This window comes from Podarcis raffonei, chromosome Z, assembly GCF_027172205.1.
Source record: "Podarcis raffonei isolate rPodRaf1 chromosome Z, rPodRaf1.pri, whole genome shotgun sequence".
NCBI lineage: Eukaryota > Metazoa > Chordata > Lepidosauria > Squamata > Lacertidae > Podarcis > Podarcis raffonei.
In genome coordinates, this window is record NC_070621.1 from 50,859,496 (window position 1) to 50,873,470 (window position 13,975).

The following is a 13,975-nucleotide window of genomic DNA, read 5'->3' on the forward strand; positions in this document are numbered from 1 at the left end:
TTTCGGCTGTGGCTCCGACCTGGTGGAACACTCTGTCACAAGAGACTAGGGCCCTGCGGGACTTGACATCTTTCCGCAGGGCCTGCAAGACAGAGCTGTTCCGCCAGGCCTTTGGCCAGGGCACAGCCTGACTCCCTCCCTCGGCAATGTTCGCGGAGCTCTGGCCCAATAGTGGCCAGTGGCTTGAATTTAATTAATTTTATAATGAATGATTTTAGAGTGTTGTTTGTGTTGTACTTTTGTATTGTTTTATTGTTGTTAGCCGCCCTGAGCCCAGCTTCGGCTGGGGAGGGCGGGATATAAATAAAATTTATTATTATTATTATTATTATTAATAAGTATTTTCCTGTGTAGCCTCATTACATGTGTTTCCTGTAAACAAATCAGGTCCAATTGTTCTTTTCTTAATATATGAAAGACACTATTTCTCTTTCGAGGGGAATTAAGTCCATTACAATTCCAACTTAGAAGTTGCAGAGCCATGGTGAATTACTTATTCTTCCCTCCAACTGCACCAAGTTGTTGTTCTTCTTCTGTCGGTGGTGTGTCTTTCCCTGGCTCAGCAAGTCCAAATGATAAGTTTGCTATGTCCACAATTCCTTTTCCTGATGCAGTTGGTTCCTCTCCAGCTTCCACTTCCTTCTGTAAGTCCTCCTCGTGGTCGTTCAAAAATTTGTCTTTATCATTCGCTGTCCTTATTCTTATTTTCCTTCCTTTGTATTTGAAAGATAGGCCTTGGGGGAATTCCCATCTAAAAAGAATTCTGTTTCTTCTCAACAAACCCACAAAATCTCTGTAGTGGGCCCTTACATCCAGTATAAGTTTGGGTATGTCCTTGAAGATCTCCACGAAAGAATCTTCAATTTCCAGGGATCTTTGATATTGTAGATTTAAAATTTTGTCTCTTTCTTCCTTTGTTCTTAAAGTAATCAAACAGTCTCTTGCTCTGTTCTTTCTTTGACTTCTACCAATCCTAAATGCACTCACTATCTTAAATTCTTCCTTCCCCAGGTCCTTTTGCCAAAAGTCTGTAAATTCCTTTGTGAGGAAGTCTACCAGGTTGTCTTTCTCGCTTTCTGGTACTGCCCTGAGTCTTAAATTCCTCTCTTTCCCTTGTAATTTAATCATAGACAATGTCAAATCATGGTCCTCAAGTTTCTTATATACCGGTGGTATCTTCTCCTGGGCAGCAGTTGCAATCTCCTTAGCTTCCTCAGCTAACTTCCGAGACGAGGCCGATTCCTCCAATAATTTTTCAATGGTCTGTGTATTAAAGTTGACTTTCTTTCCCAGTTCATTTATCCTTGTGGTGTTCAAATCAATTTTTACTGAGGCCTCAGCTACTTGTTTATTTGTCTCTGCAACCTGTTTAGCTAAATTTTCCAGAGATGCATTAATTTTACTAAGTGCCTGAGCCAGTAGGTCTTGTGATGACATAGCCTTTGGCTTTACTTGCGAAGCCGCAGCTCCCGCTGTGCCTACTGCTCCGGATGTTGAGGCCCTTCTCTGCTGAGCAATGTCTGTTTTGTATTGTCTAGCAGACCTGCTGAATTGACATTTCAGCCTTCACGGCCAAGTAAACAGCTATTTTCATGGAGGAGGGTCAAGATATTAACTGATATGCATGAAATTTCAGCTATAGCTATGTAATCCCTAGTGTAGTAAGATAAGACCTTGGGAGCAGGCATTTTCCAAATAGAGTTTTTTTATAAACCGTCCTACTGAACACCCAATGCTTTTCAGTGGAGCAGGGTCAAGATATTAACTGATATGCATAAAATTTCAGATATATCTATATAATTCCTAGTGTAGTAAGACCAGACTTTTTTATGAATCACCCTAATATATATTAGTTACTTTGGCCCCCAGGACAATCTGACAATAATTTTCCCACTCCTTTACAAAGTTAGCCCACGCATATCAATCCATTTGTTTTGGATCAATGTTTGGTCATTCTTCCAAACTAGTTCCGTTCCTTCTGAAGTTTCGGTTCCAATGGAGATCTCATGGTTGCGGTCATTTTAGCCAACTCTATGAATTCACATAATTTGTTTAGCCAACTTGATGAGTTCACACAATTTGTTTAACCAATCTTCTACTGAGGGGATGTTGTCCCCTTTCCAATTTTAGAGTCCAAGAGATTTAGACCACTGTGTTTCATCACTGCGAGAGGTGAGGTTACAGGGAACCAGGCAGAGAGCCTTCTTGGTGGTGGCGCCCACCCTTCAGATGTCAAGGAAATAATCAACTATCCTACTTTTAAAAGACATCTGAAGGCAGCCCTGTTGAGGGAAAATTTTTAATGTTTGATGCTGTATTGCAGGGACATCCAACTCTCAAGAGATTGCGATCTACTCCCAGTATAAAAAACTGGCAGTGATCTACCCCCTTTTTTGGGGGGGGGGTTCAGTTCAAAGTTGTTCCTATCCCTAACCCCTATCCCTAACTCCTATTTCTAGCCCCTATCCTTAACCCCTATTCCTATCCCTAACCCCTATCCCTAATCTTGCATTTTTAATAATTGATTGGGAGCCACCCAGAGTGGCTGGGGAAACCCATCCGGATGGGTGGGCTATAAGTAATAAATTAATAATAATAATAATAATAATAATAATAATAATAATAATAGCTTTCAGCTTGCCATTCGTGAATCACAATTTTCTCAGTGCCACAAATTGCATCAATCTGGCAGTGAGCGCCATCTCTTTCCCTCCCTCTTTGCAGGCGACCAGAATGTGGAATACAAGAAGACTGTCTGGCACAAGGAGTGCTTCACCTGCAGCCAGTGCAAGCAGGTGATTGGCACCGCCAGCTTCTTCCCCAAGGACGACGAGATTTATTGCACCTCCTGCCATGAGCAGAAATTTGCCAAGACCTGTGTGAAGTGCAAGCAGGTAAGTTGTGCCGACCCACCCTCCCCCAGCTTACCTGGATCCCATTTGGATCCCGGCTTTCCCCCAAAGGGCTCGGAGCTGCGCTCATTATCAGCGTTTCCTCCGCCAGTTCGGAAGGTGCGCCAAAAGGCACTTATGCCGACCAATGCACCCACTCTTCTTTCACCACGGCCTCTCTTGGTGCAGTTCTTAACGGAGGACATATGGTGGAGATAAGGTCAGGGTCAAGGGACTCCTGGAAGGTTCAGTCCAGTCCAAGGCGGTGATGGGGTTGCAGCACTCATAGGGGTTAAAGTTAGGGATAGGGATAGCAGGCATGTCCAACAGGTAAATCATGATCTACCAGGAGATCACTGGACATCTGTGGTAGATCACTGGCTCTCCCTAAAGAAGCTCAAGGTCAACATCTTTGCCCTGCATCCCCAAAAAGGGGTAGATCACTGCCAGTTTTTTACTGTGAGTGGGTCGCAATCCAGGATAAGCACTTCCGGGTTTGATATGTTTGTAATCCAGAACGTCTGCAAACCAAGACGTCTGCAAACCAAGGTACCACCGTAAATAAAATTTAAATTAAATGAAAAATTTTAATACAAATGGTCATCAAATTAATTCAAATGAAACCCCCCCATCCAAATATAATATATATATATTTTAAATCATTTAAAAAATCATTGTCCACCCTGCTTTAAACAGAAGAGAGAACAGAAGAGAGAAAGCTTCCACAGGTGACACAGGGTTCGGGGCGGCTGGGACAAATAGTTCCCCAGGAGTCGAAGCAGCGCTTGACCTCTGACTTCCTTCCTCACGCCAGGCCATCACCTGTGGAGGGGTCGCCTACCAGGAGCAACCGTACCACTCCGAATGCTTTGTGTGTGCCACCTGCTCCAAGAAACTGGGAGGGCAGCGCTTTACAGCTGTGGAGGATCAATTCTACTGTGTCGATTGCTACAAGTCCTTTGTGGCCAAGAAATGCAGCGGTTGCAAGAACCCCATCACAGGTGGGTCAATGATGGGTCCGGGACAGGTGCCTGGAGGTAGTTGGAGGATGGGTGGCGCCTAACAGGTTGAGGTTGGATCCTGGCAAGGCAGCAGTCCTGTTGTGGGTTGGCGGGTGTGGGGGACTCCCTGGTCCTGAATGGGGCAACTGTGCCCCTGAAGGACCAGCTGCACAGCCTGGGGGTGATCTTGGACCCAAGGAGGCCCAGGTCCATTCTGTGTCCAGGGCAGCTCCATCTGGGACGCAGGATGAGACTCCTCTCTGCATGCTCTGGTTATCTCCTGCTTGGACTACTGCAGTGGCAGCCCAACTCAGCCCTCCAGCTGTTTGGGGACTACAACGCCCATTGTCCCTGACTGCTGGTCCTGTGAGCTAGGGACAATGGGAGTTGTAGCCCCCAAACAGCTGGAGGGCCAAGTTCAGCTATCACTGGGATATAGGATATATCAGATTCTTCTGCTATAGGATACACAGGATATATATTCCGTTCCATTCATTCATATATTCAGTTCCATTCGTTCATTTGCTTCCCAAAAGAAGCTTGACAACTTTTGATATGTCCAACGTCAATGGGTATATCACTGCCAGTTTTTTTATACTGGGAGTAGATCGCAGTCTCTTGAGAGTTGGACATCCCTGGCCTAGCTCATAAGCAATTAAGTCAAGCACCCCCAAACTCGGCCCTCCAGCTCTTTTGGGACTACAACGCCCATCGTCTCTGACCACTGGTTCTGGGAGCTAGGTATGATGGGGGTTGTAGTCCGAAAACAGTTGGAGGGCCAAGTTGGGCCATGCCTGATCTAGAGTAGTGGCGGCCAAACTTGGCCCTCCAGCTATTTGAGGACTAAAACGCCCATCATCCCTGATCGCTGGTCCTGCTAGCTAGAGTTGTAGGCCAGGTTTGAGGAAGCCCACAAGTCTTGGGAGACCTGGGGGCGGGGCTCATTGGAGGGAAGCCCACCTACCTGTCCCCGAACTCCCCCACTCCTTCTTCCAGGCATAGACAAACTCAGCCCCCCAGCTGTGTTGGGGTTATAATTCCCATCATCCCCGCTCACTGGTCCTGTGAGCTAGGGACGATGGGAGTTGTAGTCCCAAGATAGCTGGAGGGCCAAGTTTGCCTATGCTTGAATAAGTGACCTGTGTGCTTCCTTCTCCTTCCTTTCTAACCCTTCCCTCCCTGCTCCTCCTCTGAACCGGCAGGTTTCGGGAAAGGAACCAACGTGGTCAGCCATGAAGGCCACTCCTGGCACGACTACTGCTTCAACTGCAAGAAGTGCTCCATCCCGCTGGCCAACAAGCCCTTCGTCTTCCACAGCGAGCAAGTCTACTGCCCCACCTGCGCCAAGAAGCTGTAAGGGGCGGAGCCAGGGGCAAAGGGGGGGAGCGGCCTTGCCTCTTCCCTGGAGGGGCTTGATCTGTGTGCTTGGAGAAAACCTGCCCACTCTCCTGCCCACATTTTAGGCTTCCCCATCCCCATCCTTAAGAGGTGCCCGGCATCTCCCCCCTCCCCATCTGACAGGTGGCATTCAATAAAAGCTCTGCCTTAGCATCCTACCTGCTGCTAACCTTGCTTAAAATCCCCCCTTTTTAAAGGAAAGATCCTCTTATTTTCTTGCCATGCTTCGCAGGTGCCGGCTGAAGTTTAGGCTCAAGCTTTGCACATCCAAATGTACTTACTGATAACCAGGGTGGATTTGATTTAAATCATATATTCAGTAAGACTGGATTTCAATCACTAGTCAGGAAGACTTGATTTAAATCATTTTTTAAAAAACAGAAAGGTTCAACCTCGCTGGGATCCTCTTGCCTTCTTGCCATGCTTCATGGGTGCCGGCTGATGTTTCGGCTCAAGCTTCACACAACCAAATATACCGCACTTTTCCGTCTAGAAGACTCCCCCTTCTGTAAGATGCCCCCTATTTTGAGAGACTAAAAATTTCCAAAATTGGGGGGGGGATTGTTGAGCTTTTTTTAGGGGGCGTTGCCACAAATTGCCTACCTGCTGTGGTCACCGAGGGGTCTTTGCAGCCTGCGCTTCTTTATATAGAACCTCGTCTTCTACACGGAAAAGTACGGTACTTGCTGATAACTGAGCACATACAGCTAATTAGTCTTTTTCCGTGTATAACATGCCCCCATGTACAGTCATACCTCAGGTTGAAGTAGCTTCAGGTTAAAAATTTTCAGGTTGCGTTCTGCGGCGACCCGGAAGTAACGGAGTGGGTTACTTCCGGGTTTCGCCGCTTCCGCAGACGCTCAAAATGACGTCATGGGCACGTGGCTAATTGCGACCCACGCACACGCAGACGCAGGTTGCGTTTGCTTCAGTATGCGAACGGGGCTCCGGAACGGATCCCGTTCGCATCCAGAAGTACCACTGTATAAGATGCCCCCTATTTTGGACTGGACTTAACTGTCAGGGGTCCTTTACCTTTATTTTGGGGGACTCAAAAATTAAGAAAATGGAGGGAGATTGCCCCCAGGTATAAGATTACCCCTCTCTTTTTTGCATTATTTTTTAGTAAAAAAAACCACACCCTAGTCTTATACAAGGAAAAGTATGGTAGGTTACTAACTTCTAAGTGAGCAGTAAGATGAGGGCTGAAATCACATGGCTGCTTTTGAAACGGAAATTTTTTGCTTTTCCTTCCTGGGGAGCAAAAGATCGGGAGAGAGTTTGAGGCCATTTTAAAGGGTCACTCACTGACCCTTTAAAAGTCTAAACAGGGCTGCCTTCAGACGTCTTGCTGATTTCCTTGAGATCTGATGGGAGAGGGTGCCACCACCAAGAAGGCCCTCTGCCTGTATTAAACTGAATCCCGGGGTGGGGTGGGAGGCAAAATGCTTGTGTGCTCTTCCATATCAAAAATCCAATGAAAGCCAGGAAATGGCCGGCCTGAGCCCTTCGCAACGTCAGTTTCCACAAGCAATGATGCCTTCATATTTGTTTGACAATGAAAAGCAAGGGTCAGCAACCTTTTTCAGCAGGGGACCGGTCCACTGTGCCTCGGATCTTGTGGGGGCTGGACTATATTTTTTGGGGGGAAATGAACAAATTCCTATGCCCCACAATTAACCCAGAGATGCATTTTAAATAAAAGGACACATTCTACTCATGTCAAAACATGCTGATTCCCAGACCATCTGCCAGCCGGATTGAGAAGGCGATTGGGCCGGATCCGGCCCCCAGGCCTTAGTTTGCCTAGCAATGCCCTAGGTCAGGCACGTCCAACAGGTAGATCACTTTGGCTTCTCCCAAAAAGCTCAGCCACTTTTGTTTCCTAGCCAAAAAGTGGGCCATCAGATTAAGTTCCACTATATAGGACTGGGGATTCAGGACCCTTAACTGTGTTTTATATAATCAACTTTTGATTATGTTCTGTGTATCTCACAACATTCATTCAGTTCCGTTAATTTATATATTCAGTTCCATTCATTCATTTGCCCCCTAAAAAAAAAGCTCAACCACCTTGGCTTCCCCAAAAAAGTTCCACAACTTTGATCCATCCAACGACAACGGGTGGATCACTGCCAGTTTTTTTTACACCGTGAGTAGATCACAGTCTCTTGGGAGCTGGACATCCCTGCCCTAGGTCAGGGTGTCAAACTCAAATTCATTGGGGGCCACATCAGCAGTTTGGTCACCCTCATGCGCTCAATATAAAAACAAGTGGAGGTTTCCTGTGTAGAACGGCCGGCGCCGCTAGAGGGCAAACGTTCTCTGGCTTGTAGGCTGCCGCGCATGCACTGAAGAGACGGCTTTCTTGTGTCAAAAAAAAAAAAAAGCGAGAATAAAAGGTGAAGGGTGGCGGCTGCCGGCGGCTACACGGGCCACATGACGAGGTCTGGCGGGCCGGATTCGGCCCGTGGGCCTTGTGTTTGACACCCGTGCCCTAGGTGATAGTATGTCAATATGCAGATCTGATCAGCATCACATGGTCCAGCCCAGAAACGTCTCCAGAAAACCTGGCCTTCGCAGATTAACACAATGAAACCCTTGATGCGCACGAAGGAATAAAACGCAAACGTTTGCAACACACAATTTCCTCCACCCATTCTTAGCTGATACTTGTATCTGTTATCACACCCAAGGTTGCGTCCAATGAAGTGTCTCATGGGGAATTAAGGGGAGGGGGGATTACGGAAATCTACGTGTGCTTGGTTCAAAACTGTATAAGAAGTAAGAAACGTCTCCCGTTTGGAGTCTTCTCCTTTCCTCCTTGGCGAGACTGGCTTTGACCCTGCTGCCGCAGAAATCTCAAATAAAGGTCCAGCATCTTCGCTGCTTTGCTTCAACTTGCCTGGGTTTGTATTCTGTTTTCGCATGCCGGCCGCGGGAACCTTCACAGGTCCCATATGACAGGAGTCCCTTATTTTTCACCATTCCTGGAAGCCTCATGTGGGAACATCAAACCATAGATGGACACCAGAGACAAAGTATGACAAACTAGTAACAAGAAAAAACTCAGAATGGATGAAAATGAGATCATAAGTATGGATATATGGTAAACAGGGCAATTCAGAAATGCTCAGATAAAAGAGATTACATCTGGAAGTCAGGGAGGGGGATGGGAGGAAGTCAAAGCTCAATTTGAGCAAAGATCTATGTGATGAAGAAATGTTATTTGGTTGTTATAAAGCAGGCATGTCCAACAGGTAGATTATGACTGGATGTCTGTAGAGAAGCTCAACAACTTTGGCTCCCCTAAAAAAGCTCAACATTTAAAATGGTGCCTTCCTCCTCCCTAAAAAAGGTCAACAACTATGACCTGAACCTCCCTAAAAAAAAGTCACCCACTTAGACCTGAATCCCTTTTTTTAAAAAAGGGCTATCCTTCCTAAAAAAAGCTCACCCACTTTGAACTGAATCCCAGAAAAGGGGGCAGATCACTGCCAGTTTAGATCGCAGTCTCTTGGGAGTTGGCCACCCCTGTTATAAAGGGAAAAAGAAAAAGAAATATTATTAAAAGAAAAAGAAAATGAGATCATTATCCATAAGATAACCCCAACCAGGCGACAGGAGAAAAGAGAGAAATCTAAACCTCTAGTAGAAGCCCTAAAAGGAAACCAGATAGTACACAGGTGGGAATTCCCAGAGAGCACCTCGTTCTTCTTTGAGGGGGAAAGACGGATGTTCACAACGCCGAAAGACACTGAGAAATTTGGGACAAAAGCCACTTCTTTTCAGAGAAAGGCCCAATTGATTTTGTGCCTGATTTCCAAACATTCCTGTTCTGCAGACGAGGCTGTACCATGTCTATGGAACAGTCATGTAGAACAGGCACGTCCAACAGGTAGATCACAATCTACTGGTAGATCGTGGGGCTTTCCTAGTCGATCTCTGGCCCCTCAGGGATCTCCTTCCCCCCAGAATAAAAAAGAACAAAAGGAATTAAAAAAAGCTCAACAACTACTGCTTCCTGTTATGTTCTGTGTACCGTATTTTTCGTCCTATAGGGCGCACCGGCCCATAGGACGCACCTCGGTTTTTGGGGGAGGAAATGAATAAAAAAAAATTATTTCCCTACCCCAGCCCCCAGAACAGGCTGCTATCCGCAAGCCTTGCGAGCCTGGTGGCAACTCCCGCCGGGCTCGCAAGGCTTGCGGACACCTGCGCGAAGCATGGGGCACCCTCCGGAGGGCGCACTGTGCTTCAAGCTACAGGCTGCTGGAGAGCGAGAGGGGTCGGTGTGCACCGACTCCTCTCGCTCTCCAGGCTTCAGTAAAAGCCTGCATTCGCCCCATAGGATACACACACATTTCCCCTTCATTTTTGGAGGGGAAAAAGTGCGTCCTATAGGGCGAAAAATACGGTATATCGCAAGGCTCATTCGGTTTCATTCATTCATATTTCCCGTTCCATTCATTCATATCTTCCGTTTCTTTCCTTCATTTGCTTCCTTAGAAAAAGCTTGTCAATGTTGGCTTCCGGAAAAAAGCCGGACAGCTTTGCCTTTCCAAAAAAAACGCAGCAACTTTGGCTTCATTTGGTTTCATTCATTTCCTATCTTCAGTTTCATTTATTCATTGATTCCTAAAAAAAAAAAAAGCTCAACCACCACTCTGGCTTCCTAAGAAAAACTGAACAACTTTGCCTTTCCAAAAAAAGCCCGACGACTTTGGTTTCCTAAGAAAAGCTCCACAATTTGCCTTTCAAAAAAAAGCTCAGCAACTTTTGCTTCTGAGCAAAAAATGTGGACCATCAGATTAAGGTCCACCATTTGACTGTGGATTCAGGACCGTCAACTGTGTTTTATATAATCGACTTTAAATTAGGTTTTGTTTATCTCGCAATGCTCAGTTCCATTCATTCATAAATTCAGTTCCATTCACTCAAAAAAAAAAGCTCAACCACTTCGATCTGTCCCAACAACAATGGGTAGATCACAACCAGTTTTTTTTTACACTGAGAGTAGATCACAATCTATTGGGAGTTGGAGACGTCCCTGATGTAGAACAATGACTGCTCCCTAAAGAGAGTATCTCTACTCTTCAGCTTTCAGAGTTGGATCGCTGTACATCTGCCCCCCATTTCAAGAAGCTTCTCTCTCAAATTTAGGCTTTTTGAGAACCAGGGTGGATTTGACTTAAATCAAATCAATTTTAATCAGGATATAAATCACAATTTACCGTATTTTTTGCTCTATAGGACGCACTTTTTCCCCTCCAAAAATTGAGGGGAAATGTGTGTGCGTCCTATGAAGCGAATGCAGGCTCCTTGGCTTCAGCGATAGCAACGCTAAGCCTCCGAAGCGTGGAGGGAACGCTCCCCCTCCGCTCCGGAGGCTTCGCGTTGCTTTCGCTGAAGCCTGGAGAGCGAGAGGCGTTGGTGCGCACTGACCCCTCTCGCTCTCCAGGCTTCAGGGACAGCCGCCTGAAGGCCTTTGGAGCACAGCACAAGTTCCCGCTGCATTCTGGAGGCTTCAGGTTCCTTTCAGCAAAATGAACCCGAAGCCTGAGGAGCGCAGCGGGAACTTGTGCTGCGCTCAGAAGGCTTCAGGAATAGCCGTGCACAGCCCCTCTGACAGGGAGAGGCTGCACATGGCTATGGCTTCTTTAGCCCCGCGCAGCCTCTCCCTGCCGGAGGGGTTGCGCGCGGCTATGGCACAAGCCAAGACAGTGAGCGGGATGGATCCCGCTCGCTGTCTTGGCTTGTGCCATAGCCGCACGCAACCCCTCCGGCAGGGAGAGGTCGCGCGCAGCCTGTATGCTGCTCTTTGGAGCGGGGGGGGGGGAATAATATTTTTTTTCTTGATTTCCCCCTCTAAAAACTAGGTGCGCCCTATGGAGCGAAAAATACGGTAAATCACGAATCAGCAAGACTTGATTTAATTTAAATTTTTTTTTTACAGAAAGGTTCAACCTTGCTGGTATCCTCTTCATATTGACAACTGGGAGGAATGTTTCCTTTTTGGACTAATACATTTTCAGAGTCGTTTTTTACAGTTATATTAGAAATACATAGAAAAGTAATTATGAAGAAAACCCCCGCCCCACCCTCCCTTTATATATAAGGGTCTGGTGACTTCTGTTTCAGTGTATCTGAAGAATTGTGCATGCACATGAAAGCTTATACCAAGAACAAACTTAGTTGGTCTCTAAGGTGCGACAATTTTTAATTTTTTTATTTTGACTGTGTCAGACAAATACGGCTACCTACCTGAATCTATTCTGATTATTATTATTATTAAACCAACGATAGGTCAATACAAAGTCAGTTTCAGAAGCTCTGCATTTCTCCGTGCCGATAGCAACCGTTTTGGATCATCTGTTAATAACCAACTGCAGGCTGCTTTCAATGGGAAAATTTATTTAACAGTGAATACGCGTTTACATACAGCATTCAACAGGCATCAGTTTGCACAGGGGAAAATACTGGAGTCATCATGCTTGTCCAAATGATTATCTCTGCCAGAATGAAAAGAGTGATCATACAAAAATACATTTTGTTTCAACCTAAGGCACCGCTCTAAAATATTTGGGAATGGCAAAAAAGTTTGGGAGAGGGCAGAGGATGAGATGGAAAGGGGGTTGGATCTCTAGTTCCCAACTGCAATCCCAAGAAATGGGGCATCGTGCCAGTATGAACATCTGCCCTGAAAGCCGAGGGGTCACTGATCTGGGAAGCCGCTCTTTATAGAATAAATTATTATTATTAATCTTTTGACAAGGGACACCTAGCGATTCAGGACTGGAGGACAAGGACACATCTGCCATTCTCTCTTAGCCACAGACTTCATCCCTTTATGCCAGTGGTGGCATAAAGGCCCGGATTGGCCATCACTGCTTTACGCAGATCACTGTCCAAGGGCTGGAGGCTAAATAGGTTGCTTTATGCCAGTCATGGCCAAACTTGGCCCTCCAGCTGTTTGGGGACTACAACTGCCATCATCCCTAGCTAACAGGACCAGTGGTCAGGGGTGGTGGGAATTGTAGCCCCCAAACAGCTGGAGGGCCAAGTTTGGCCACCACTGCTTGACACAAACAGCAGAGGCAAGCAGCGAGGTCAAACGAAGAGAAGGACAGAATAATTAATGAAGACAAAAACAAACAAACAAACAAACAAAACCACAACACACACACACACAACCTCAGGGGTTCGATACTGCTTTTATGTACACCAATATGCACAAAACTGACGTGTGAATATCAACTTAAATCAGGCACCCCAGACTCGGCCCTCTGGATGTTTGGGGACTACAACTGCCCTAATCCCTAGCTCACACGACCAGTGGTCAGGGATGATGGGAATTGTAGTCCCAAAACAGCTGGAGGGCCAAGTTTCAGAATGCCTGACTTAAATACATGTTGCTGTTGTTTTTAAACCTGTTCAAAGCGCAAGCAATGGCAAGCACACAATGGGGAGCATAGGACAGGGGTGGCATTGCTGTGGGGCTGGCGCTCACTTCAATGGGGCTTGGCCCCAAACCTGTGCAAGCCCAGAAAAAACAAAATGTGCAGTGACCCAGCTTGACGGATTGGGCATGTTGCTGACGCCACGCCTCTCGCTTTCTTGACATGCTCAGATGCGTGCTGGCTTCACAACCGTGAAGAGGCTTCCCATGTGGAAACGTATTCCGGGTGGTGCATGACTTTAAGATGGCTTTCGATGTAAATAAAGTAAATAAGGATGGGTTTAAAGCAGGCATAAGCAAACTCCGGCCCTCCAGATGTTTGGGACTACAATTCCCTAGCTAACAGGACCAGTGGTCAGGGAGGATGGGAATTGTAGTCCCAAAATCTGGAGGGCCGGAGTTTGCCTATGCCTGCTTTAAAGGTAAATCAGGGAAGACGCTCCATGCAGTGGGCTTCCCGGGCCCCCTCCAAACATTTGGTGTTGGGGTGGGGCTCCTGGCAGGTTATTTGGGCATTGGTCTCGGCCATTCTGGCCCCCCTTCCATGCACTTTGCGGGTCCTTGCCGAGTGTCTCATGGCGAGTCGTCGCCTTCAACAAGTGGGGGCTGACAGCAATTTGTAGGCCCCGTAGAGCACTGCACACCATGTTGCCATAATGACACTCGACCGTTGTCAGTGGGGATCCAGTTGTGGGGGAAGCCGCTGGGGCACCCTGGCGGCAAATATGACGCGTACCCGGAGGCGCACCGATCCTCCCGAGAGTGCCGCCACCTGCGCATATACGCCCAGCATGTGGTGCCGCCTGCTGGGGATGGGAGTGCTGCCCGCCTGGTGTATTTGCGCGATCAGCGGGCGGATTTCCGCAGCGGCAATTGTGCCTGTCGTGGAAATTCACCTGCCACAACGCCAATCAGCCCGGGGGGGTTTTGTCAACCCCCACCCCAGGCAGGGGCCACCTCCGTCCACCAGTGGCTAACAGCAGTTTGTAGCCCCGACAGCGCTACATTACAATGACGGCACTCGATCATTGTTGGCGAGCTCACCAAAATACGTATTTTCCCCTGTGTAAGACTAGGTTCCCCCCCTAAAATATAATGTCGAAAAGAAGGGGGCATCTTATACACGGATACATCTCCCCCCATTTTCTTAAATCTAAGTCCCCCAAAATAGGGGGCGTCTTATACATGGGGGCCTCTTATAGACGGAAAAATACGTAACTTGCCAC

General features: G+C 47.0%; 2 protein-coding genes across 6 annotated transcripts in view; both read left to right on the forward strand.

The window, feature by feature from the left end:
* The window catches only part of FHL1 (four and a half LIM domains 1), a 67,711-nt gene extending 59,521 nt beyond the window's left edge, over positions 1 to 8,190 (forward strand). For all 4 annotated transcript variants that reach the window (XM_053374290.1, XM_053374293.1, XM_053374291.1 and 1 more), the window contains exons 4-7: positions 2,725 to 2,894; positions 3,706 to 3,892; positions 5,095 to 7,487; positions 7,792 to 8,190. In XM_053374290.1, the coding sequence (XP_053230265.1) occupies positions 2,725 to 2,894; positions 3,706 to 3,892; positions 5,095 to 5,249 (512 nt within the window). In that variant the 3' untranslated portion in view covers positions 5,250 to 7,487; positions 7,792 to 8,190. The remainder of the gene's footprint in view (positions 1 to 2,724; positions 2,895 to 3,705; positions 3,893 to 5,094; positions 7,488 to 7,791) is intronic.
* Positions 1 to 13,975, forward strand: part of LOC128406711 (P2R1A-PPP2R2A-interacting phosphatase regulator 1-like) — a 328,756-nt gene that overhangs the window by 127,516 nt on the left and 187,265 nt on the right. The window lies entirely within an intron of this gene.